We start from the raw sequence: 27,251 nt of genomic DNA on the forward strand, positions 1-27,251 counted from the left end.
CTAAATTTAGCCCATGAGCCACAAGAGGGAGGTTTTGTATCCAAATTCCTGCCCCTGTCCCTATTTCTGGAGCGTTTGGGCCGTGCCTCTGCTGAAATCCCAATTTCCTTTTAATCCCACAAGGCTGAGCTTGGCTTGGGAAGTTCCTGAATGAGGAAGAGGAGGTGGAATTGCAGGAAAAACTGAACAGGACATGGAATTTCTTTCTGGATGAGGGGTTTGAGTCCCATCTAGGGCTGTCAGTGTGGCCAAGAGGACAATCCTGTGCCATTTTTTTATATATGGATCAGCTCCATATCCCAAAAAAAACCTGTGGCTTGCTGAACTGGTTTAGGTTTAGGATGGGAACAGCTCAAGGTAAAGGGAGAAAACCACTTTTCTCATTACCCTTTACATTTATCTCAGCCAAGGAACATTCCCACTTTTTTTTTTTTTTTATTATTTTCCCCAAGCCCCACATCTCTGCTAAAATTGTCAAATGGCAGAGATGAGTAAAGGGAAGGAAAATAAGTCACTGTGGCAGCACAAGGGAAAATTGCTGGGAGCACTGTGCTGGTTCTGTAATTCCAAGCTGTCTTTATTTTAAACTTCCTTGATTGTTGCAGGATCCTTTGCTGGTTAATTGGGGTTGGGTTTTTTATTTCCTTTTTTTTTTTTTTTTTTTTTTTTTTGTGGATTAGTAATATTGTCCTCCAAAACGGTTTCAAGTGTGTCAAGGCTGTTTAAATTCTGATTTCTTGCAGAAGGGCTGTGATAAAATGTGTGTCTTTGAAAGCCTGGGAGGTCACCTGGAATTCAGAGCATCTGGCAGAGGTCGGCTCCAGGCTTTTTGTTCTGTGCTGGGGAAAAAACTCCGGGGGTTTTTATCAGCTCCTCTCTGAAGGAGGAGACACTTCAAAACTTGGTGACAAAATCCCACTTTTCAGGGCAGCTGCACCTGCTAACGACTAAACTGTTAATTAGTTTTTAGTGCAGTCACGGTGGTGTTCCTTTGTCTCTTCTGTAATGGTGATTCAAAGAGATGATGTCAAGGAATCTTTGTGTTTCAGCTGAATTTCACTAATGATGAGAAAGCTCTGCCTTCACTCCAGAGCTGCCCAGCACAGCCTAAAAGCTGGGAATTGCAGTGTCCTGACACCACCAAACATCCTGCCAGTGTGGGCTCTATTCCAGGCCTGAACCCAAAGCTCAGCTTTATTTTAAATTTTAAACGCTGCTGGTATTTTTTTTTTTTTTTCTCTCTTTTCGATCCACATAACAAACCCCGGGTATTGTGATTCCAGGTGAGTTTTTCTTCCTGCAGCTCTCCAAAATTAATTTAGGGGTGGCTGATTTGTGCAGCTCTGCAGAGAGGGGAGTGGGATAATTAAAATGAGCAAGGTTCTGGATGAGGAGTGTGGATGAGCAGCTGCTGATTCCAGCTCGTACAAACTCTCCCCTCTGCCCTCATTTCCCTCTCCAAGTGCATTTGGTGCTTCTGGGCAGGGGAATTTTATTCCCAAGAGATTCCAGACTCTCCCAGGGAAACATCCCAACCTTTCTGCAGCCCTCCCACCTCTGCATGCTGGAGCTTCTTTTGGAGGAATCTGCCTGGCCACGATTTTGTTTTCTGTGTTTTACCAACACCCTCTGCTCTTCTGCTGCTCCTATTGTAAAAAAAAAAAAAATTCCCTTTTCCTCTCCCCTTTTCCTTGCTGGGCAATGCTGCCATCAGAGGTTTCCCATAGATAAATTCCCAGGATTTGAGAGCAGCCTGAACCTTTTCCTTCTGCTGCTGCTGCTGAGCAAAGGAAGAAACCCAAAGCCTGGAAACCATAAAAAAAAAATAATAAAAAATGAATATTTTCCATGCCAGCCTTCAGCCTGACAGCTATGCTGGCATTTGGGCAGCCTCCCCTCCTGCTTTTGGTGTTGCCCCAGCTCTGCCTGGCTGGGATTTTGTTGGTGCTGGCGAGCTCAGACATTCCCAAACAAATTCCCAAATGCAAACAAATTCCCAGAGCTCTGCTGGCTCCTGCCTTTCCTCACAGACAGCTCCCGTGGGGATCATTGTTCGTGCCTCTGTGGTTCTCCTGTCTTCCTCGGGAACACAATTGTGTCTTTAGACCTTCAGCTTGCAGGGAAATCCTGTGCAGTTAATCCCTTGGGAAAGGCCAAAAGCCCCTCGGAAACTCGACACTTAAAATCGCTTTTTTTTTTTTTTTTTTTTTTTTTTTTTTTTTGGGTCAGTTTTGTTCTTGGTGCTAAGGCTGATAGGGGGAGCTGGATGCAGGAGGAATTGCTGGGATTAAAGGAAACATCAGCTTCCAAGGCTGATAAATCAACTTTTTTGCCGGTGGTTTGGTGATGAAATCAACTTTTTATGGGTGGTTTTGGTGATAAAATCAACTTTTTGCAGGTCGTTTGGTGATTAACTGCCCCGTGTCAGTCTTTTAAATTGACATTTAAAGCAGGATTGGGTTGGAGCAAGCTGGAGTAGTGCAAGGTGTCCCTGCAGGTGGAACTGGATAATTTGAGAGTCCATTCCAAGCCAGAGCAGCCTGTGATTGCACTCCAACAATTAATGGCTGGATAGGTGGGAATTACTTGTACTTGACCCAGCTTTGGAAATGGTGTATTTGTATTTTCTCAGAGCTGATCACACAGTGCAATCCCACCTGACTTGGCACAAAGCTGAGTGATAAACTCAGATTTATTCATCGAATGAAGAAATTTCTAAATGTGGCCATTGAAATATGTACTGGACAAAAATCAGGGAGCAGCCCTGGGATGTTGGAATTGTTTATGGGATGCACTGGGGAAGCCACAGTGACCCATTGCCCTCATTCCATTGGAAGGATGCAGAGGATAATTGATTTAATTGCTGTGACAGTGACACCTTGGATTGCTGGAGGAATTTCTGCATAAAACCTGGCGTGCAGGAAACTCCTGCACCTTTTCCTGTAGCAACACTGGGCTGCAGTTTCCTGCTCTTTGGGTTTGTGGTGGTTTTTTTTATGTTTTTATGACCTGGAAAAAAAGGAAAATTTTATAAATTTCAGCTGTTTGTAAGCAGGGTGCTTGTTCCTAAAATCACTTGGGGTTTTTCTGCTTTGGTGTGAGAGAAAACTGGGAATTTGTGGTGCTTGTAGCTTCACCAGGTTTGGAATTTGTGCTCAAAACCCAATGAAATTGTGTGTAAATCCTGCCTGAGCTGCTCCTTTAAAACACTTTGAACAAAGCCAAGGAGGGCAGGGGAAACAAATCTGACCCCTCTGGAAATTCTGGCAGGGAGAGAAGGGAACAAATCCCATCCTGTGGGGTTTGGGAGGGATCAGTCGAAGGCACAGCACCCTCAGGTGCCCAACTCCAGAATATTTCCACGTAGGATTAAAAGAACCTCTGCCAAACAACCCCACTGTGGAGATAATTCTGTTTTCCTTGGTGTTAGAGGGGAGCAGGAAAGGAAAAATCCCTTTGGATTCTGTTCCTGGCAGGCCATGGAGAGCTGTTGTCAACCTGACCCTGAGCAAACTGCAAAGGGATTTCAAATGAGCCTTTCCAGCTCTTAAACAAGAATTTTGGGAATTTTTGTTGCAAGCCCCTTGCACAGGCTTGATGTTCATCCTGATTTTCCACTGCTTGTGAGCTGCTCTGTGCCTTCCCTGCTGCACCTGACAATCAGGAGAGCAGAATTGCACTGGTTCTTGAAAATATATTTTATTCTAGATCGTTTCAATAGTGTTTAGAAAGGAACAAAAATCTCCCAGGTGGCCTCAGGAATGATCCACCCTGAAAAAAAAAAACCAAAAACATTTGTAGCTGGTGGAGCTTCTTTGTGTATTCCTTCAAATTGGGTGGTGGGAAATCTCCTCTGAAGCCAAACCAGGATTTTCCTGTGTGCTCCTTTGGGTTAAAGGAATTGCATTAATCTCAAGCCTAATTTCCACATTCAGTTGGCTTTTATTTCTTCCACCCATGCTGGAGAAATCCCAGTGGCTTTGGAGATTTGTTTTAAAGCTCTTTTTTTCTTTTGAGGATTGGCAGGTAAGAACTGCTGCAGCTTCTGGCTCAGGCAGCAAAGAATTCTGGAACAAGCAACTGGGAATGGCCTAAAGCTGGAAAGGATAAGTTTAAATTAAATCTTAGGAAGAAATTGCTGTGAGGGTGGTGAAACCTGGGCCCCCTGGATGTCTGGAATTATTCCAGACCAGGCTGGATGGAGCTTGGAGCAGCCTGGGACAGTGGCAGCTGTCCCTGTCCATGGCAGGGCTGGCACTGGATGGTTTTGAGATCCCTTCCCACCCAAATTTTAATAATTTTATGAAATATCAGTTGTTCCCTCTTCTTTAAATCACCCCCAAAATACCTTTGGGAAACTTTGTTGCTGTTGTGCTGGAGCAGAAAAGAGCTGGGTGAGAGGCAGTTCCCTGCTGGCAGTTTGGATTTTAGGCACAAAAGCCAATTTTGGATGAATGAAAGCTGAGGCAGCTTTGTGAGCACAGAGCTGCCTCCTTTTCACCTCCATTTCCCTGAGCTCTCAGTCTGGTTTTTAGAGCTCAAGCCCAGCTTGCCCAGGCTGCCATTTCAAACTGTTGGTGCTGTCTCACTTCTGAAAACCATGGTTTAAAAAAATCCTGGTGCAGGTGAGATCAGGAAATACAACCCTGAGAATTTCCCGTGGGCTTGGCAGGAACTCTGCAAAGCAGCCCCACACTGGAGAGAAAACTCTGCTTTTTTTGGTGTTTGGGACAACAAAACCCCCCCAGGATTGTGCTGCTGGCAGGCCATGGAGGATCTGTGGGGATCCTGAGCAGGATTTTGGAGATGTTTTCTCCCCCTGGTGATGATTTGGCAGCTCAAGGTTCAGTTTGGTTTTGTTTTTTTTTTAATTTTTCTTGAAGCATCCCAGCACGGAGTGTTCATTAAACCACTCCTGAGGACTGCCTGCTTTCACACCTGTTTAAAGCAGAGTTAGGCTGGAGTTGAGAGGATCACCATCCTCTTCCTCAGTTTCTCTGGCCCAATTCAGCATTTTCTGGAGGCAGGGAAAGGTCCTGGCACTGGGCAGCAGAGAGGATGTGGAATCTGCCTCCAGAGCTGGACCTGCTCCCTGCCAAAGCTAAATTTAAACTTCATTTATTTGAAGCTTAAAAGATTTCCTTTGACACTTTCTCCTTCCTGCCACGAAACTCTTTTATCTTATTTAAAAATCGAGACCTTGACATAATTCTAGATTTATTTTATTTTTTATTTTTTTTTTTTTCTTGCTGAAGCTCAGCTCTCCCCTGCATCTGCTTCGAGTGCAAACATCTCACCCCGAGGGTTTTGCAGCAGGGGGAGAGGGATGTTTGTCCCTTTGGGGATTCCTGTCACCCTTGCTGAGGTGCTTTGAGGCAATTTCTGAATGATTGTGGAGGTTTCTGTGAGCAAAAAAAACCATTTCAGTAAAATCTACAAAACCCCAAACTCCCCTTAAGGGGAAAAGGCCACATCTTAAAATAATTTTTTTTTTCCCCCTTGAAGACTAAATTGGAGAAATATTTGAATATGGCAAATCTGCTTTTAACAGACCTGCTGCATTCTTGTAAATCACGTGGTGAGGCCCAGCCCCAAAATCCACTTTAATCTTGGTCTTGGTGTCAGGTCTAACCCAGGTTTGGGCTCATGCTCAGTCCTGTGGTTTCACAACCACGGTTTTTTTCTCTTTCACAAAAGTTTCAGCAGTTCTTGAATCCTCCCAAAGAGGAAATGAACCTGGAAAAAAAAAAAAACCCGACAAAGATTGTATTTTGTCCTTCTGATATTTCTCTGAAAACACACTTGAAGTTTCTGGCTGCTTGGAGAAGTTGATTATTTGTACACAAAACAATTCCACCGATGTCCCATCTCCAGGGGAACTCGGCTCGTCTGGGTGGGAGCTTGGAGTGATGAAATTTTAAATCAGCTCAGGGCCAGATGTGTGGCCACCAAAACCGCTCCAGTTGCATCCTCAGTGCCCCTGGCTCCAGCTGTGCCTCCTCCCTGAGCTCAGACCGGGCAATTCTTCTGCTGCCTGAGCATTTCCAGCTCTCTCAGGCATCACACTTCAATTTTTGGGGATGTTTTTTGCCTCTCCCAGAGGAGAAGGATCCAGTTAGAAGTTTGCACGTTGAGAGTTGCTCCTAATTAGGTGTTAATTGCACTCGTTGGGTTCCTGTTTGGCTTTTGCTGAGATTTGAGGAAATCTTGTGTGGTCACACACGGGGACATCACTCAGCTTTATTGATCCCAGCTTTATTCCACCTCCCTCCCATCAAATCCAATTTTTTGGAAAATTCCTGTGCCAACTTTTTCTCGCCTTGCCTGATGCATGTCCCTGCCAGGAGCTGAGGTTGTGATTTCATGGAGGGAATTCCTGGTGCCACCAGTGGAAGCTGAGCACAGCTCCAGACAAATCTGTTCCACTCTCTTTTCCCTAATGTAAAAAAAAAATTAAAATAACAGGCTCATGGAATCATTTTAGTTGGAAAAGATCTCTGAGATCATCAAATCCAACCTTTCCCAGCTCTGCCAAGGTCACCACTGCCCCTGTCCCCAAGTGCCACATCCACAGGGCTCTGAAATCCCCCCAGGGATGGGGACTCCAAACCTCCCTGGGCATTTCCAGTGCCTGGCCACTGTTTCCATGCAGGAATTTTCCCTAAAATCCACCCTGGCCCAGCCTCTCCTCCTGTCCCTGTTCCCAGATCCCAAATCCCTCCAAGAATTCAGGGAGTTGTGCAGAGCCACAAGGTCCCCCCTGATCCTCTGCACCTCCAGACCCTTCCCCGGCTCCTTTCCACGGATAAAAAAAAAAAAAAAATCCAATATGTACCTGCCTTCTTCTTTTTATCTCAAATGGAAACTTTTGAAGGGAGCCACAGAGAGTTGTGGAGGGCAGGGAATTGATTATTTTCAGCATGGAATGGGATGCACTTTTGTCTTCCCCTGGTGCTTCTGGGGAAGGAAAATCAGATTTTGGGGGAAAATGCTGACTTGGTTTGTGCTGGCTTCACAGCAGCCAGCTCGTGTGCAAAGTGTCTCCAGGGAAAAGCTGACTTTTCCTTCTACCTTTTTCCCTTATTACTCTGATTTTTTGGCACAAAGCTGGGTGGAAATCAGCCAGATGTAAATCAAGAGCTCCAAAGAAAGCAAGGCTTTGCTGGAACAGCATTTCCTTCTCCCCAAATCCCCATTTCCATCCCAAAGGTGCCTTTTGGTTCCCAGGAAAATTCTTCTTGATGGGGTCCAAGTGGTGACCAAGGGGGGGAATTTGCCATCCTTATGTGAAATTGGGAAGGATTCCTATGGAATAATTTAAGAATTCTTTTTCCTGTGTGATTTCTTCCCTCAGGCAGGTAAAACCTGGTACAGAAATGGCCAGGAAAGTTGTTGGTTTTTTTTTTTTTCCCCCAAGCAAAGCTGCATTTCCAACAAGGAAACTTTTGTGTGCAATAAAAGCAAAACTCAGCAGCCAGGCACAGGTTGCAGTTCAGTCATTAATTCACAATTCCTGTCCTTGCAGGGTGTTTTTGGCAGCAAACAGAGCTGGTGTTGTCGTGCAGGGAGTGAAACCTGCTGAGGTTCACTTGTCACAGGGGTCAGGAGACCAAGGCAGAATTTGGAATTTGTCCTCTGAGCTTTCCAGGAGAGCTTTGCTGTCTTTTTTTCCCCTGTGTTTTATAGGGTTAAAATGAGTTTTGTGGCTTTCAGAGCTGTGGGGAAGTCCCAGTTCAGAGTCAGGGGCTGCCAGGACGGTGTGGATTGGAAAGGACCCTAAAGGTGATGGGCAGGGACACCTTGGCCCTATCCCAGCCTGCTCCAGGCCTGCCCAAACTTCCAGGGACACTTCAGGGATCCAGGGGCAGCCACAGCTGCTCTGGGAGCAATTCCCAATTCCCCAGATCCCAGCCAGCCCTGCCCTGTGGCAGTGGGAGCCATTCCCTGTGTGCTGTCCCTCTGTCCTTTGGAGCCCCTTTATTCCCTGGAATGTTCTGGAAGCTCTCCCTGGATCCTTCCCTTCTCCAGGCTGCCAATTCCCAGCTCTCCAGACCCTGAGCTTGGATCCATCTCCTCTCCAAGCAATTGATGGATCCAGGGCCTTCCCTTGGAATCTCAGCAAACCATGAAGGCTCTCCCTTCCCTTCTCCTCTCTTTTCTCTCCCCATTTTCCATCCCAATCCCTGGCAATGGATTCTGAGTCTCCTGAATCCCAGAATCCTGCACTGCCTTGGCTGGGAAGGGACCTCAAAGCTCATTCCAGGGACACCTCCCAGCATCCCAGGCTGCTCCAATCCTTCCTTGGCCATTCCAGGGATTCTCTGGCAATCCCAGCCCAGCCAGCAATTCCTCATTCCCAAGATCCCATCCATCCCTGTGTCCTGTCCCTCTGTCCCTTGTCCCCAGTCCCTTGGAGTCCCTTTATTCCCTGGAATGTTCTGGAAGCTCTCCTTGGATCATTCCCAGTTTTTTCTCTCCAATTTTTGAGTTTCAAATCCCCCCAAATTCCCAGGGGATCTGGGTCTCCAGCCTGGCCTGGGACATTTCCAGGGATGAGGCAGCTCCAGCTTCTCCAGGAATTCCATTCCAGTCCTTCCCCAGCCTGGAATTCCCAATTCCCAAAATCCCAAAATCCCCTTTTCCCATTCCCTGTGTCCTGCCCCCAGTCCCTCTCCAGCTCTCCCTTTATTCCCTGGAATGTTCTGGAAGCTCTCCCTGGAATTTTTCCCATCTCCAGGGGATCATTCCCAGCTATCCCAGGGGGCTCCAGAGCTCTCGAGAGGGCAGAATCCAGAGGAAAGAAATTGGGATTTTCCCCAGGAATGTGAGGATAAAACCCCAGGAATTGTTCAACACGACATCCTTGGCAAATAACAAACCTGGGGTTGGTGCCAGAAAAGCTCTTGGCTTAAAGGGAGAAACTCTGAGGGCAAAGAGAATTCCTGGCATGAGGAAAACCCTCATGGATTTTAATATTGGAATCATTTTAACCTGGAGTTTTCAAAAAGTTTGCAACAAATCAGGTGCTAAAAATTCACCTCTTGCTACTCCAAGAATTCAGGTTTTTTGGGTTTTTTTTTGTGGCCTTTATAACCTTTTTTTTTGACTTCTAAAAGTTCTTTTTTTTTTTTTTTTTTAAAGCAGCTCCCAGAGTTTGGGAGGGACTGAGCTGAACTTGGCCTGTGCTGCCCCTGGGAACTCAGGAAATGTTTGCCTTTGTAAGAAAATAAACGTGAATAAGCATCAGTTACACTAATGCAGGTCATTGATGGTACAAAAGAAAATGTGCAGAAGAATTCACAGCTCTGACACCTGGGATTGCCACGTGGGGTAAAACTCTTCACAATGGGCACCAAAAAAAAGAAAAAAAAAAAAAAAGCAGCTGGCTGGGAGTTAATCTCGTTTTTAAATCACCTTTTATAAATCACATTTGGTAAATGATGAATTACAGTGATTTCTTTGCTCAAAGGCAGGTTCTCTGTTTAGGTGGCAGAGCTGGATGATTTTTTTTTTTTAATTATTTTTTTTTTTAAATTTTAAAAAATATATTCAAGTGTGGTGGTTGGTTTTCCTACAAATTCAGGAGGATTTATCTTCTGATGTTCTTTGATTTTCCTCCAAATTCAGGAGGATTTCTCTGGTGATGTCCTTTGATTTTCCTACAAATTCAGGAGGATTTCTCTTCTGATGTTCTTCACCTGCAGACAAATGTTTCAATAAGAGAGGAAATGACAAAGATCCTTAAAAAGGATTTAATTCCTCATCATGACCCTCAACCCATCTCTCACTTCACTTTTAATCCACAGATAAATCCACAAGTTTATTTTTCATTCCACTTTTCTGCTCCTCTGTGGCTCAGGGCCATTTGTGTTGAATATTTTTAGTTGGAAAATTTATTTTCCCAAGTTTGTAACTAATGATAATTAAAAAAAAAAAACTTAATGAAAGGATTTTTATTTTTTTTTTTTAATTAAATGTTTGCCAGGAAAAAGCCACTCAACCCTGTGAACAGCCAGACCTTCTGTAAACCATGATGTTCATCTGGGACTGGGGGAGATTTGGGTGTGAAGTCAAATCCTAACTAATTTATTTTTATTTTTATTTTTAGTTATTTTTATTTTTTTAAATTTTTAATATTTTTATTTTTATTTTTAATATTTTTTATTTTTATTTTTTATTTTTATTTATTTTTATTTTTATTTTATTTTTAATTTTATTTTTATTTTTATTTTTTATATTTTTATTTTTATTTTTTATTATTGCTGCAGGGGAAATCCAGCCCTGCAGTGATGGGTGGCCCTGCCTGAGGATGAGGAAATGGGAATTTGACCCTGGAACAGGCAAATCCACAGTGGCCACTTTTTTTTCCTGATTGATGGGCAGCTCCACATTTATGGAGATTTTGTCCTGATGTAGGAAAAAAACCCAAAATTATTTAAATTGCTTTTTTATTGTGATTTGTTCAGGCTTAAAAGCAGAGCCTTGATCCCAACAAGGAGCTGGGATTTTTTTTTTTTTTTCCTACAAATCCATGGCTGTGCTGGCACATTCCAGGATGGGCAATCTGGAAAATTCCCTTGGCTCTGTCCTTGCAGTCACTCCAAGCTGAGATTTGAAAAGAAACTCCCATAACATCACCTCAATATTCCAAATATTTACTGCTCTTAAAATTCTCTTCTTCATAAATCCTGGGATTGAGATTTCAGGTTCTCAGGACTCCTCATTTCTGTGGTTTTTGAATTTATAAAGATCTGGTTCCTATCCAGATTTTTCTCTTTTTTTTTTTTTTTTCCTTGACTTTTCCCACTGTTTTTTTTGTTTGTTTTGTTTTTTGTTTTTTGGGTTTTTTTGGTTTTGGTTTTGGTTTTGGTTTTTTTTGTGGTTGTTTTTTTTTTTGTTGTTTTTGTGTGGTGGTGGTTTTTTTGTTTTTGTTTTTGTTTTTGTTTTTTTTTTGGTTTTTTTTTTTTTTTTTTTTTTTTTTTTTTTTGCACCAGGTCCAGTTGGCATCCTGAAGGTGATGAGGAGATAAAAACAGCAAGGCCAAAAGTCTCAAGGAGGGATTTGGGGATGGATTTTAAACATTTCAGGCTTTTGTAGCTGTGAGCTTGACCCTGTGGGGACAAGGATGAACCCCTGGGATCAGGAATTTTAAAATTTGTCTTTATCCATTAATTTCTTGGGGTTTTTTGGTTTTTTTTTTGTGAATTTGACTGATGAGAAGTGCACTGAGGGAAAATGTGAGCACAGAGGACAAAAAAAGGAGGAGGAGATTTCCATCAGGATTTTGGGGGGGGTCTCCAGACAGGTCCTGGGGGTGTCCTGGATCCAAACCTGCTGCTTCACTCCTGGCATGTTTGGGCCAAAATTCTTCTGGGGTTTGTTGTGAGATTTTTCACCTTGCAGAAGAAGAAATTTCAGTGAGAGAAGAATTGGATCAGAGCTTTGTTTTTCCCTCCCAGATAATCCCCAGGAATTGTGGAGGAGTTTTTTTTTGTTTGTTTTTTTTCCAATCCCTCCTGCTCTTGTCCTTGTTCCTCGTGCTGAGTTTTTGGGCTGGACAATCCTGGATTTCTCTCAATCCTGGATTTCTGTCTCACAATCCTGGATTTCTGTCTCACAATCCTGGATTTCTGTCTCACAATCCTGAATTTCTGTCTCACAATCCTGAATTTCTGTCTCACAATCCTGGATTTCTCTCTCACAATCCTGGATTTCTGTCTCACAATCCTGGATTTCTGTCTCACAATCCTGGATTTCTGTCTCACAATCCTGAATTTCTGTCTCACAATCCTGGATTTCTCTCTCACTTTCCTGCATTTCCCAACTCCTGCAATCCCTGCTCCTTTCCCTGCAGAATTTCTGGGGCTGGAGATGTTCCCTCTCTGGCAGCTCCTTGCAGTTGTCCCAGGAATTCTCAGCCGTTTTTTTTTTTTTTTTTTCCGTGGCATTCCAAGATTTTACATTTCCCTGGTGGAGAAGGGAGAGGGCAGATGTTTCATCCAGCTGTGAGTGGGGGCACACCTGGAATTCACCTCATTTGAAGGAAAGAGGTGAAATCATTTCTGCTCATGCACTCGTGGACATTTCCCCTGTGTTGCTGCTGAAATCCACTTTATTTTTCACTTTCAGAGTCGGGGAATGGTTTGGGTGGGAATTTAAAAATTATCCACCTCCCACTGTCCCAGCTGCTCCCAGCCCCAGCCACAGCTGCTCTGGGAATTTGTGCCAGGGTCTCCCTGCTCTCACAGGGAAGAATTATTGATATTTTATCAATCAACAACGTGGTTATTCCCAAAACCTTTCATCCCAATATTTCTCCCTTTCAGGAAGCTAAATTCACTCACTGATTTTATTTATTTTTTTTTATTTTTTTTGGTAGCAATTTTAGGTCTTTGCCACAATATTCAGATGTGGCTCATGAATATTTTTTGAATTTGGCAACACCAGGATTGGAGTTTGAGTGTGGAAAACTCAGCTTTAATTTACAGCTGCCACGAACTCAGGAGCATCCAGGCTGGAGTTGGTTTTTATTAAACAGGATTTGATTTAGTCCAAAGTGAAACCATTTGTGTTCAGCCTGACCCCCGAGGCTGCTGTGAGGGTGAAAATCCTCCAAGAATTCAACATTTTCTGGGCCATCATTGCACACAGCAGGGCTGTGCAAAGAGTTTGGGAACCTGGAATAGTTTTTTTTAGGGATCTGTTTCCTAATTAAACTTCAGATCTTCCTGTTGTGACAAGAAGAAATTTGGTGAGAAATGTCCCTCAGCGTCAGCACCACAAACGTGGAGCTTTTGCCAGAAATTCCTGTTGGATTTGAACAGGAAAATCACCGAGGGTGTTTTTGTTTCCACCTGTCCTTTGGGAGCTCCCGGTGGAATTTTTGGGCAGAGCAGCTCGTGCTGAACCAAGAAAATTGCAGAGCCAAAAAAAAAAAAAAAAAGCTTTTTAAATTTTTCCCTATCCCCATGAAAATGAGGACAAAGAGCTGGATGTGCCCAAACCCTTTTGGAGCTGACCCTGGGGGAAAAGCCTCTCCAATCTGGGAATTAAATCCCTGAGGAATTGAAATAAATCCTGATGGAACCCACGGGTGGGACTGGGATCTCCTCCCCAAAAAAAAACCCTGAGGTGTGGAGTTGGCACTTTGGGGATGCAGCCCTTTGTGAAATCCAGCAGGTTTTTTATGTAATTTAAAATTTAAGGCTCTGAGCTGGGAATTCTTTGTTGGGAATATTTCAGTTTGTCATCAAGATCCAATGAGGGTTCTGTAGAATTCCTGCAAAGAAAACCAGGAGAACTTTTCCACCTGAGTGAAAAGAAAAAAAAAATGGGGAGAAAAAAGGAGAATGTGCCTGTGCTGCCATGGCCCTGCTGTGATGTGAAGGATTTTATTTGGAATATTCCATGTCCCCTTCCCTCAGGTGGGAGAAAACCTTGGATTTTCTCCTGCTTTCCTTGTGATTCTCACCCAGACCATCGATGAAAGGTGATGGCTGTAGGATATTATAGGATATTAATTATAGGATATTATTCCCAATCAATTAATCCTGATTTATTGAGCCCCAGTGCTGAAACACCACCACTAATTTTTGGGAATAAAGATTTCCTGCCTTGCCTTTTGTATTCCCTTCTTCCTGAAACCCTTGGATTCTTTTTTTTGTTCTTTTCATGCTCTTTCTCCCAAGACTTCTTTTGGTTTTGGGTTTTTTTTTTTTTGAGGGGTTTTTTTTTTTTTTTTGAGTTTTTTTTTAGTCTTGCAAGTCAAATTAACGTGAGATTGCCACGATTTCCATGGGAGCTGTGGGAGGGGGAAAAATGGAATTTCTCACTCGGAGCAGCCTCAGTGATCCCCAGTGCTCTCCCAAATCTGAGTTTATGTCGTGCAGGAGGGGCTGGAAAACTCTGAGCATTCATCCCAAGGGCAGGGGAGGGTGGAAAATTTTTTGTTTTACCAACAAAAATTTCTTTTCCAACATCACTGAGGAGCTGTGGTCACTTGGATGTGTCAGGACACTGAAATTCCACGTGGGGATATTTAAAATATTTGGCTCAAGGTGCTTTTGAGTGAATTCCTTGGGTGTGAGTGGATGGGTTTTGTTTCCCATTTGAACAAAATTTTTTCCCTTGACTTGCTGCCTCAGGATCGAGAGCAAACACGAAGTCACAATCTTAGGAGGACTCAACGAATTTGTTGTGAAGTTTTATGGACCACAAGGAAGTAAGTTTGGGACCTTTCCAGAAAAAAAAAACAAAAAAAACCAAAACAAAAAAACAAAACAAAAAAAAACAAAACAAAACAAAAAAAAAAAAAAAAAAAAAACCCAAAAAACAAAAAAAACCCAACAACAACAAAAAAAAAAAAAAAAAACAAAAAAACCAAAACAAAACAAAAAAAAACCACCAAAAAAAAAAAAAACCCCCAAAAATAAAACCCCACAAAAAACAAACAAACAAACAAACAAAAAAAAAAACAAAAAAAAGACAAAAAAACCCCCAAAACCCCAGTGCCTTGTGGTGGGGGAATGAGGAAATGATTTTGCAGAGGGGGATGGAGAGAAAAATCCCGGGAATTTCTTTCCATCCCTTGGATGCTGCTTCTGGAAAATTCCTGCAGCATCCCTGAGCTCTCCTAGACTTGACAAAACTCATTTCAACCACGGCAATTTCGGTGGATTTGGTCATTAAAAATGGCTTTTCCACCTTAATTCAGCAGCTTTGCACATAAGGGGATGATCCCAAAGCACCTGGTTTTATTAAATTTTTTTTTTTAATTTTGTTTTTTTTTGTGCCCAGATCTTTTCCACGATCAATTCAAATCCTGTGAATGCAGAGCAGGAAAAAATATTTTTCCTGAAGGATCTTAACTCTGAAATCCCAGCCCCAGTGGAGCTGTGGGTTTTATTGCAGAAATTTTTTATTTTTTATTTTTTTTTCCCTCAATGCTGTGCTGCTGTAAATGTCTAATTCCTGCTTTTCCTCCCTTGCAGCACCCTATGAAGGTGGAGTATGGAAAGTTAGAGTCGACCTTCCTGACAAATATCCCTTCAAATCCCCATCTATAGGTAAACAAAAAATCCATTTTCCATCCCAAATCCTCTCCTTTCTGCCTAAACTCTGCATCAGGAGGACTTGGAAATCTGCAAAATGGTTTTTTTTTTTTTTTTATCCAGGTTTTTTTATCCCAAGCAGAGAGGGATTTTTGGGAGGAGGTGGGAGTGGGGTTTGGTTGCATTATTTGTGTGTGGATCAATTCAATCTCTGTTCCATGTGTTTTGTATTTTTTTTTTTTTAATTATAACTCCATTTCTTGTGGAGTGGTGGAGCAAAATTCTTGGGGTTGGAGTGATCCAAACTTTTGGGATCTTTTGTCCAAAAGTGGATGGCAATTCTGGATCCTCCACCCTTTTGGAGCAGGGAATGAGGATTTATCACCAAAAAAAAAATAAAAATAAAAATAAAATAAAACCTGGCTTGGCTGTTTCAGCTTGGAGAACGACAGGAAAATTGGATTAGGAAATGTTTTTTAATTTAAATTTTTAATTTAATTTAAATTTTTAATTTAATTTAAATTTTTAATTTAATTTAAAATAAAATTTAAATTAAAATAAAACTTAATTTAAAATAAATTTTAAATTTAATTTAAATTTTTAAATTTTTAATTTGGATTTGGATTTTTAATTTGCTCCTTGGGGAGCAGGAATTTACCCCACATATCTTTGGGTGCCCAATTTTATTCCAACCATCATCATCCTCAGCTGGAGCTGAAAAATCTTGGCTGCTCATTTAAATAATTCCTGGGGCTCAGATTTAATTTGGGGTGAGAAATCTTCTGTTCCAAATGGGAATTGTGCTCTTCATACACCAACCTGGAGGTTTTTTTGTTGTTTTTTTTTTTTATTTGAAACCTTTTATGATCCCCAGCAATGTTCCAAGAGCTGAATAAACGAGAGCAGGAATCTGCAGCTCTCAGGAGGTTTTTTGTTTTTTTTTCTTCCTCCTGAGTCCCCTTTGGGGAAAAAAAAAAAAAAAAATCCCATTTTTCCCACTCCTTTATCCTTCCCCAAATGCCACAAAACCGGGTTCATAATCCTGGAATGGTTTGGGGGTTTGGAAAAAATCCCAAAATTCATCCCAAACCCAACCCCAAACCTTTCCCCCATCCCAGGCAGCTCCTGGACACCTGCAGGGCTGCAGGAAAATCTGGAATTTTCTGCTCAAACCATTCCCTTCTTTAGGCCCTGCAATGGGGATTTTCTGGATTTTTCTCTCCTTTTTCCATCCCTTCATTTCTTTAAATTCGTTGTGTTCCCACTGGTTCAGCCCAGACCTCATGAGGAGCTTCCCTCACCCCACAAGATTCTGTTCAGGTGGCTGAAAAATCCCTTTTTTTGTTCCTAAAAAATTGCCTTTGGGAGGAAAATCCACTTTTTTCCATCCCAAAATCTTCCTCTTATTGAAAAATCCACTTTTTTCCATCCCAAAATCTTCCTCTTATTAAAAAAAAAATCCACTTTTTTCCATCCCAAAATCTTCCTCTTATTAAAAAAAAATCCACTTTTTTCCTTCCCAAAATCTTCCTCTTATTGAAAAATCCATTTTTTTCCTTCCCAAAATCTTCCTCCTATTGAAAAAAAATCCACTTTTTTCCATCCCAAAAATCTTCCTCTTATTAAAAAAAAATCCACTTTTTTCCATCCCAAAATCTTCCTCTTATTGAAAAATCCACTTTTTTATCACAAAATTTTCCTCTAGCTGAAAAATCCCATTTTTTCTCTTCAAAATTTTGCTGAAACTTCCTTTTTTCATCCCAAAAAACCTGCCTGTTGCTGAAAAATTCCTTTTTTCCATCCAAAAATCTTCCTCTTATTAAAAAAAAATCCACTTTTTTTCCTTCCCAAAATCTTCCTCTAGCTGAAAATAAACTTTTTCCCTCTTCAAAATTTTGCTGAAATTTCCTTTTTTTCTCCCTAAAATCTTTCCTCTTGCTGGAGACAATTATTGGATAAAATCCTTGTTAGAGCTGGCTGGAAAAACTGAGAATTTCCAAAGAAAATTCTGGAATTCAGGAGAAGTTCCCAAGAGGCTGCAGGGATGGGTTTTGTAAATTTTTTTTTTTTTTTTTTTAATTTTATTTTTTTTTTTTAATTTCCCATTTTTTTTGCCCCCTTATCTGGGACAGCCAGGCCTGGGTGAAACCTCCTGGGCCACCTTGATTAGCTCTGGTTGGGACATTCCTGATAAAAATTATGGCTGGGAATTAAAAATTTCCTGTTCCTCAACTCTGGATTAAACAGGAATTCAGAAATTAGAAATTTCCTGTGGGAATCTCTGAATTTTTAGAGGTAAAAATGGAAAATTTCAAGATTATGGAGTCCATAAATGAGAAATTCCTGATAAAAATTTCATCTGGAAATTAAAAATTTCCCATTTCTCAGCTCTGGATAAAACAGGGAAGAAATTTATTGTGGAAATCTCTGAATTTTTAGAGGTAAAAGTGAAAAATTTCTGGGATTAAATGGCACATTCCTGATAAAAATTTCATCTGGAAATAATGAAAATTAAAAATTTCCCATTCCTGAGCTCTGGATAAAACAGGAATTCAGAAATCAGAAATTTCCTGCGGGAATCTCTGAATTTTTAGAGGTAAAAGTGAAAAATTTCAGGGATTAAATGGCACATTCCTGATAAAAATTATGGCTGGAAATTAAAAATTTCCTGTTCCTCAACTCTGGATAAAACAGGAATTCAGAAATTAGAAATTTCCTGTGGGAATCTCTGAATTTTTAGAGGTAAAAGTGGAAAATTTCAAGATTATGGAGTCCATAAATGAGAAATTCCTGATAAAAATTATATCTGGAAATTAAAAATTTCCTGTTCCTCAACTCTGGATAAAACAGGAATTCAGAAATTAGAAATTTCCTCTGGAAATCTATGAATTTTAGAGATAAAAATAAAAAAATTTAATATTATGGAGTCCATAAATGAGAAATTCCTGATAAAAATTTCATCTGGAAATTAAAAATTTCCCATTTCTCAGCTCTGGATAAAACAGGAATTCAGAAAATCAGAGATTTCCTGTGGGAATCTCTGAATTTTTGGGAGATTTCTGGGATTATGGTGCCCATAAATGAGAAATTCCTGATCAAAAAATTCATCTGGAAATGAAAAATTCCCAAATTTTCCACGTTTTAGGATGGGAATTTTCCATATTCCCAAATTTTTCACGTTTTAGGATGAGAATTTTCAAATTTTCAATAAATAAAAGGTGGCACAACAAGGGAAAAAAGGATTTTTTTTTTTCAAATTCTCCATTTAAAAAGGTGACACAACAAGGGAAAAAGAGAATTTATTTCAAATTCTCAATTAAAAAAAAGTGGCACAACAAGGGAAAAAGAAGATTTTTTTTTTCAAATTTTCCATTTAAATTTTCCATTTAAAAAGGTGACACAACAGGGGAAAAGTGTCCCCATCCAGATTATTTGGGATTTTCCATTAATTGTGAATTTTTTTTTATTATTTTTTTTTGGGGGGCTGGATGTTCTTTGCTGAGGATGGTGAATAATTCCATTAATCTGCTTTATTTTATCATTATTTATGGGGTAAAAAAAAAAAAAAAAAAAAAAAAAAAAAAAAAAAAAAATAAATATTTGGAGCTTCCAATTGTGTTGGAAAACAAAATTGATTTTTTTTTTTTTGGATGAAAAATGTGAGGCATTGTAAGGTTTGAAACCATTGGGGTTTATTTTAAGAATTGAAATTTGCAAAAGGGAAAAAAAATAAAAATAAAAATAAAAATAAAAATAAAAATAAAAATAAAAATAAAAATAAAAATAAAAATAAAAATAATCCCTCTCAAATCCAGAAATTTGAAATTTGCACAAATCTCACCTGAGCTGATTTTTAGGACACCAGAAACACCAAAAAGAGAAAATTCATTCTTGTATTGATAGAAAATTTGAATTATTACCTCCCTGGGCTCCTAATTGGAGATTAATATGATGTAATTAACTTAATTAATAGAATTAATAGAATTTGTGATGTCCAGCTCTTAGCAAATCTCTGCTGGGGAAAACCAGATAATTAAAAAAAAAAAAAAAATCAAATATTGAACTTCATTTGTGTCCATTATTTTATTATTCTTGCATTTATAAAACCTAAAGCAGCAGCTCCATGGAAAGGAATTTTTAGGATTAAAAAAAAAAAAAAAACAAAAAAATTTAAAAAAAATTCTCCAATTTTGATATGATTGAATTGAATAAATTCCAAATTTCTCATGATAAAAAATACATTTATTTAGGGGGTTTTTTTTGGTTTTTTTTTTCTGCTGATTTCTCTCTGTGTGTCCTTGCAGGATTCATGAATAAAATCTTCCACCCCAACATTGATGAAGCGTGAGTAAAAACCCTTTCCCGAATTTCCAAAAAAATTCCAAATTTTTCCCTCGTTTTTTTTTTTTTTTCAGTCCTGTTGATCTCCCTGCGCTTCCATTGCACTCAAATTCCAATTTCTTTTCTCGTGGGGAGAATTTATATTTTTTTTTTTTAAATTCCCAGGGTGTTTTCCAGTGTTAATTTGATTTTTTTTCCTGTTTTTCAGGTCAGGAACTGTTTGTTTAGATGTAATCAATCAAACCTGGACAGCTCTCTATGGTGAGTTCAGCATTTTTCCTCTGCCTTAAATTAAATTTCAGGCCACTTTTTATTTTATTTTATATTTTTTTTTTAAAAGTTTTTACTGAATTTGAAATTCCTCCCTCAGGCGAGATGTGGAGAGAAAAAGAAGATTTTTTTTTTTTTTTTTTTTAAACAGTGTCACTGTTGTTACTTTATTTATTTATTTCTATTTATTTCTTTTTATTTCTATTAATTTCTATTTATTTCTATTTATTTCTATTTATTTGTTTCTATTGATTTATCTTGATTTCTATTTATTTCCATTTATTTCTATTGATTTCTATTGATTTCTATTGATTTCTATTGATTTCTGTTTATTTCTATTGATTTCTATTTATTCCTATTTATTTCTATTGATTTCTATTGATTTATATTTATTTATATTGATTTCTATTTATTTCTATTTATTCCTATTGATTTCTATTTATTTCTATTAATTTCTATTTGTTCCTATTGATTTCTATTTATTCCTATTGATTTCTATTGATTTCTATTTATTTCTATTTATTTCTATTTATTTGTATTGATTTATATTTATTTCTATTTATTCCTATTGATTTCTATTTATTTCTATTAATTTCTATTTATTTCTATTGATTTCTATTGATTTCTATTGATTTCTATTGATTTCCATTGTTTTCCATTGATTTCTATTGATTTCTATTAATTTCTATTAATTTCTATTTATTTCTATTGATTTCTATTAATTTCTATTAATTTCTATTGATTTCTATTGATTTCTATTTATTCCTATTTATTCCTATTTATTCCTATTAATTCCTATTAATTTCTATTTATTTCTATTTATTTCTATTAATTTCTATTGATTTATATTTATTTATATTGATTTCTATTAATTTCTATTTATTCCTATTGATTTCTATTGATTTCTATTTATTCCTATTGATTTCTATTAATTTCTATTTATTCCTATTGATTTCTATTAATTTCTATTTATTCCTATTGATTTCTATTAATTTCTATTTATTCCTATTGATTTCTATTGATTTCTATTGATTTTTTTTATTTATCTTGATTTCTGTTTTTTGATTTCTATTGATTTCTGTGACAGCTCTGCATTGCCTGGATGGTTTGGGGTTGGAGCTGGTTTAATGAATTCATTAATTCATTAATGAATTCATTAATTAATGATTTGGGCTTGGAAGGAGCTCAGGGATTGGGAGAGGAAAGAATTCAGGAATTTCTTTGTAGGTTTTCCTGGTTTTTTTTTTTTTTTTTTCAAGCCAGGATTCAAAATCAGGAAAATTTCATCCCCTCCTTTATTTACCCCATGGATCTGGGTCAATAAAAATATAAATAGAGAGAAATAAAATAGAATAGAAATACAGATATTTATAGAGATATCTATATTTATATAGAGATAGACACATTTATGTGTTGGGATGAGTTGCTGCTGGTTTTATTTTTATTTTTATTCCATTTATTTCACCTCACTCCCAGACTCTCAGGGCATTTCCCCCCCTTTGGAGTTTTTGCTGCTCTCTGGGTTTTCCAGATTGATTTTTTTTATTTTTTTGGATGGTTCTGGGCACATGGACAGCAACATTTTTAATTTTTAAATTTTTTATTTTTTTATTGTTTATTTTTTAATTTTTTAAAATTTTTATTTTTTTTATTTTTTATTTTTTAATTTTTATTTTTTTTATTTTGATTTTTTATTTTTTCTTTTTTTTCTTTTGATTTTTGATTTTTTATTATTTTTAGTTCTAGGAGTTTTTTTAATTTTTATTTTTTTATTTTTTATTTTTCATTTTCTTTTTTCTTTTTTATTATTTTTAGTTTTAGGGGCTTTTTTTTATTTTTTTATTTTTTTTTAATTTTTCATTTTATTTTATTTATTTTTTATTTTTTAATTTTTTTTAATTTGATTTTTGATTTTTAATTTTTCTTTTTTCATTTTTTATTTTTTTATTTTTTATTATTTTTAGTTTTAGGGGGGTGTTTTATTTTTTATTTTTTATTTTTCATTTTTGATTTTTCATTTTATTTTTATTTTTTATTTTTATTTTTATTTTTATTTTTTATTTTTTTAATTTTTTATTTTTATTATTTTGTATTTTGTATTTTTTAATTTATTTTTTATTTTTATTTTTTATTTTTTAATTTTTAATTTTTTTTATTTTATTTTTTTACTTTTTATTTTTAAATTCATTTTTATTTCTATTTTTTCCTTTTTATTTTTTTATTTCGTATTTTTAAATTTCTTTTTCTTTTTATTTTTTTATTTTCTATTTCGCATTTTAAATTTATTTTTTACTTTTATTTTTAAATTTTTATTTCGCATTTCTAATTTATTTTTTCCTTTTAAACTTTTTTATTTTGTATTTCGTATTTTGCATTTCGTATGTTTAAATTTATTTTTATTCTTTCTTTTTCTTTTTCATTTTTTAATTCCTTATATTTTAATTATTGAATTATTGAATTATTGAATTATTGAATTATTGAATTATTTAATTACTTAATTACTTAATTATTTCATTATGTCATTATTTGATTATTTGATTATTTGATTACTTAATTACTTAATTATGTAATTTTTGGACATTTCAGATCTCACCAATATTTTTGAGTCGTTCCTGCCGCAGCTCCTGGCCTATCCCAACCCCATCGACCCCCTGAACGGCGACGCCGCGGCCATGTACCTGCACCGGCCCGAGGAGTACAAACAGAAAATTAAAGGTAATTAATTCATTAATGAGCAATTAACGCCCTGCCCACAGCCCGGCCAGTGCTGCCCTGGCCTGAACTGCAGCTCTGGGGCTCCTTGGGGTTTTTTTGGGGTTTTTTTAGGGGTTTTTTAGGGGTTTTTTGGGGGGTTTTGGTTGTTTTTTTTTTTATTTTTTAGGGTTTTTTGTTTTGTTTTTTTGGGTTTTTTTAGGGTTTTTGGGGGGGTTTTTTTGGGTTTTTTTTTTCAGAGTTTTTTTGGGGTTTTTTAGGGTTTTTTGGGGGTTTTTTTTTTGGGTTTTGGGGGTTTTCTTTAGGGTTTTTTTGCGGGGTTTTTTGTAGTTTTTTTGTGGGTTTTGGGGGATTTTTTGGTTTTTTTGGGGGGTTTTTTGGGGTTTTTTTGGGCGTTTTTTCCCCCTTCCTTTCCCAGTTTAAAATGGGAAGGAAGGAAAGGTGAGGAGCTGCTGCTTTGGAAAATCATCAGCACAACTTAAACAGGGAAGGGAAAAAATGGGAGTTAGGAATGGGAGAAAAAAAAAAAAAAATTGGAATTTTCTGAATTCCTCATGGAATTACAGGAATGAGGATCACAGCCTGGATTTGATGGGGGAGATCAACTTTTGTCACTTTTCCCCAAAGAGGAGCCAAGGAAAAAAAAAATTCCTTTGGTGAATTTTTTTGAGGCTAAACAAGAAAGAAAAGGGAAAAAAAAAAAAGCAGGAAAAGTGGCGATTTTAAACACCCAGTGGAACAATTAATGGATTAAAAAAAAAATAAAAAATTGATTTTCTGGAAAGTTTTAAGAGCAGCAACCCAAGGAGTTGGTGGCAGGAATTTGTGGAAAATGTCAAAAAATTTCTCCAGCCAAAGTTTCCTGATCCCTGCAGAGAAATTAATAAAAAATTGGAAGATGAGGGGAAGAAATTAAATAAAAACTGGAAGATGAGGGGAAGAAATTAAATAAAAACTGGAAGATGAGGGGAGGAAATTAAATAAAAACTGGATGATGAGGGGAAGAATTGGAGAAATTGAATAAAAATTCAGATTTCCCCAAATCCTGGCATCAGCTCCAGGTTAAACCTGGAGTGTTTCCTGTTCTGGTGTGAAATTGGATTTAAATTAGGAATTATTCAGCCTGCCTTGGTTGATTCCTGTGACAGAATTTTGGGAATTTCCCTGCAGATCTGCTCTGTATCCCAAAATCCATTCCCTGCTTTTTTCATATCAGGGAACTTCCAGGCATTAAAAAAAAAAAAAAAAAAAAAAAAAAGTTTTTTCAGATAAAATCTCCAGAGCCAGCACTGAGAGTCCTCTGGAAAGAGCCAAAAATCCAAAAATATCCTTGGAAAAAAGCCAGAAAAAAATCCAGATTTCAGCCAAAGGAAGCTCTGAGGACACCCCTTGGGATAAAGGATAAACTGCAAGGAGTTGGAATTATTTATTCCATAAATCCATAAATTTTTTATTTTATTTATTTTTTTTTTTTTTTTCCTTAAAGGACTGAAAATTCCCCAATGCAAAATCCCAATCATGAACCTTCCCCCCAAAAAAAACCCCAAAAAACCCAACCAGGGAGTTTTCCTGGATTAAAAAAAAAAAAAAAAATAAAAAAATTAAAACTTGAAGGGTTTCAAGTTGGATCTTAGGCTTGGGGAGGCTTTTTCCAGCAGCAAGTTTGGGAATGGAAATGGGAATTTTCTCCTGGCTGGCACGTGCAGGAATTTATTTTATAAAAATAAATTTCTTGTTTATTCCTCGGGATTTTTTTTGGCCACATCTTGGATGTGTCCCAGAATCCTGGAATGCTTTTGGGGCTGGGGGAGGGGACCTGAAATTCCCTGAATCCTCCCTGGATTCCAAATCCAAACTCGGAACATTCCCAAGGATGAAGCAACCACATCTTCTCTGAGCAATTTAGAATCTGCATATCCATCTCATTAATCACTATTAATTACCAGGTGCAGGTTTTCTCCACGCCCATAATTCCCCTATAATCCGAATTTTTCCAACCCAACAATCCGAATTCTCCAACCGCGACCCAGCAACTGCTGCTCACCCCAAGTTGAAATTTAATTTTTTTTTTTTTTGCAGAATACATCCAGAAATATGCAACAGAAGAGGCACTAAAGGAGCAGGAGGAAGGCACCGGGGACAGCTCATCTGAGAGCTCCATGTCCGATTTCTCGGAAGATGAGGCTCAGGATATGGAATTGTAGTGGAAGGAGGCCTCTCCTGCTTTTTTTTTTTCTTTATTTTTTTTTTTTTTGTTGTTATTTGTTTTTTTTTTTTTTTTTTCAGAGACACTCTAATTTCCTAACCGTGAGAAGCAGACTATAATATTCATATTTAAACGAAAGCAAATTTTTTTTTATTAACTAAACAAGGTTTTTATGAATTCTAGCATTGAGATATATATATACACGTGTATATATATATATCACCCTTTAGATCTTGATTTTTTTTTTTTTTTTTTCTTTCTCTCTCTCAGTCATTTCCCGATTTTTTTTTTATTTTTTTGTTTTCCCGAGGTGCATTAGAATATTTTCCCAACATTCCATTCTGGTAGCAATATGCAGCCCGGATGCATGCATTGAGATTTTTATTTTTTGGGGTTTTTGGTTTTTTTTTTTTTTTTTTGTCCATTTGGCCAAGTCTACTTTTGGTGTAGCTGCCCCGGGAGGGAGGGAATAACAAAAGAAAGAAATTAAAAAAAAAAAAAAAGGACAAACAAACAAAAAAAAAAAACGAATAGGAAGAAGAAAGAAAAAAAAAAAAAAAAAAAGGATTTGCTGTCGGATCGAGGTTTCCACCTGGGAATTTCAAACCTTTTTGGGGGGAGGTGGTGTAAGGATGGAAGGAGCTCCTTTAGGTCGTGTTTTAAAACAAAACAAAACAAAACAAAAAGAGATTTAAAAAAACCCCAAACCACCAACTGTGCAGAAGGATCCGAGTGGAGCTGCTGAGTGGAGAACTCCTGGGAATTCTGCAATTCCAGCCCGGCCCTGGCTCCTGCACGAGCTCCCCCCCCGGGCAGAATTTGGGGCAGTTCTGGATGTTCCCCCCTGCCTGGGAAGGGGGAAAAAAAAAATTAAAAAAAAATAAAATAAACCCCAGGAATTTCTCGTGGAGCTGGGATGGACCCGGAGCACGTGGGAGTCGAATTTTCCTGCCTTGGCTGCCTTCCACTTGGCTTTAATATTATTATAATTATTATTTTTAATTTTTTTTCTTTATTTCTTTCTTTCCCTGTGTCCTCGGAATCGTCCCAATAATCCACCAATCCATCGGCGCTGATTTGCATTTTCCTTTTTTTTTTTTTTTTTAATTTTAAAAATAATCTTTTATTTCCTCCCCCCCCTCCTCTTCTGCACCAGTTTGGTTCCCATCTGCTTTTGTGTGTGTCCAACAGGAGAAAAATCCCTTCCGAGTTTCACAAAGAAAACAACAACGGGAAAAAACGACACACACACAATTTAGAGCTGAATTTAAAAAAAAAAAAAAAAGAAAAAAAAAAGCCTAAAAAGCAGCAATTGAGGAAGCAAATGAATTCACTTTTTGGTGGTTTTTTTTTTGTTGTTGTTGGTTGGTTTGGGTTTTTTTTTGGTTTGGTTTGGGTTTTTTATTTTTTTTCCTCTCCAGGACGTTTGGGAATTGGAATGTTGGATTTCTCCTGGTTGCAGCAAGCTGAGAGATTTTTTTCTTTTTTTTCAATTTTTTTTTTTTTTTTTTTTTTTTTTTGGCTGTTATTCCTAAAAATCTGCTGAGTAAATGTCTCCTTGGGATGCTGGGATACTTGAATTGGGATAATTGTGCATCAGAGATTCAAAGTGAGATGGATTTTTTTAAAAGCTGAATGTCACCTGCTGTTTTCTTTTGGGGATTTTTTTTTTTATTTTTTTTTTTTCTCGGAGGGGTTTGGACAAAAATCTTTTCGTTTGTGATGTGACCTGCAAGGAAAAAAAAAAAAAAAAAAAAAAAAGAAAAAAAAATAATTTCAACCCACCCTGAGCGACTCTGGAGCAGAGTTTTGAATGTCAGACTGGTCCATTTGTCATTTTTCCGGAATTATTTGGGATTTCTTTCCTTTTCCTTCCCACCCAGTGGGGGCTGGCACATCCCAGCCCCATCTCACATCCATAAAGCACAATCAGTTCCTTTGCTTTCTCTTCCTTTTTATTTTTTATTTTTTATTTTTATTTTTTTGGGGGTTGGGGAGGGGAGGGGGAGGGAGAAAAAAAAAAAAACAAAAAACAAAAAAAAAATTCCATCAAGTCCCACTTGGCTTTGGCATGATTTTCCTTAATAAAAAAACCTACCACGAATTTTCCTTTCTGTTAATTCCGGGCACGAAGCAAAGATTTTTTTTTTTTTTTTTTTCCCCAGGTTTTTCCCTCTCCTTTATTTTATTTTTTTTTTGTTGTTTTTTTGGTTTATTTTTTTTTGGTTTTTTTGGTTTTTTTTTTCCCCAGCAGTGGTGTAGGGCTGTGTACTGTGCTGAAATTCTCTATCTTAGCATTTGTGGCTTGTTGGAGGGGTAATATTAATTATTTAACATGTAATGATGTAATTAACTCTTATCTAGCACGTTGTTTGCTCATTAATTTGGGGAGGGAGGGGCCACGTTTAAACTCGCTTTTCCTGCTTGTGCTATAAACTTTTACTTGTAGGTGCTACTTAGGAGTAGAGTCCAGTGCTGGGTGGTGATTTCAGTTTAAAAAGTTTAAAAAAAAAATACAAAAAAAAAAAAAAAAAAAAAAAAACCCCCAAAATACAAAAAACAGGACAAAAGAAAAAAAAAAAAAAAAAAAAAAAAAGGCAACCAAAAAAAAAAAAAAATCACAATAAAAATTTGTATTTTTTCAATATTGTATAAAAATAGTGTTCTAATTC

General features: G+C 37.5%; 1 protein-coding gene across 4 annotated transcripts in view; it reads left to right on the forward strand.

The window, feature by feature from the left end:
- UBE2H (ubiquitin conjugating enzyme E2 H) overlaps window positions 1-25,839 on the forward strand; it is a 37,646-nt gene extending 11,807 nt beyond the window's left edge. For 2 of the 4 annotated variants that reach the window (XM_088166094.1, XM_088166091.1), the window contains exons 2-7: window positions 14,145-14,221; window positions 14,991-15,065; window positions 19,355-19,394; window positions 19,600-19,652; window positions 22,248-22,376; window positions 24,453-25,839. In XM_088166094.1, the coding sequence (XP_088022220.1) occupies window positions 14,145-14,221; window positions 14,991-15,065; window positions 19,355-19,394; window positions 19,600-19,652; window positions 22,248-22,376; window positions 24,453-24,577 (499 nt within the window). In that variant the 3' untranslated portion in view covers window positions 24,578-25,839. The remainder of the gene's footprint in view (window positions 1-14,144; window positions 14,222-14,990; window positions 15,066-19,354; window positions 19,395-19,599; window positions 19,653-22,247; window positions 22,377-24,452) is intronic. The other 2 variants (XM_088166095.1, XM_088166092.1) reach the window with 1 other exon arrangement.
- Window positions 25,840-27,251: the final 1,412 nt, after the last annotated feature.

This window comes from Sturnus vulgaris, chromosome 5 (genome assembly GCF_052056855.1).
Source record: "Sturnus vulgaris isolate bStuVul1 chromosome 5, bStuVul1.hap1, whole genome shotgun sequence".
Classification (NCBI taxonomy): Eukaryota; Metazoa; Chordata; class Aves; order Passeriformes; family Sturnidae; genus Sturnus; species Sturnus vulgaris.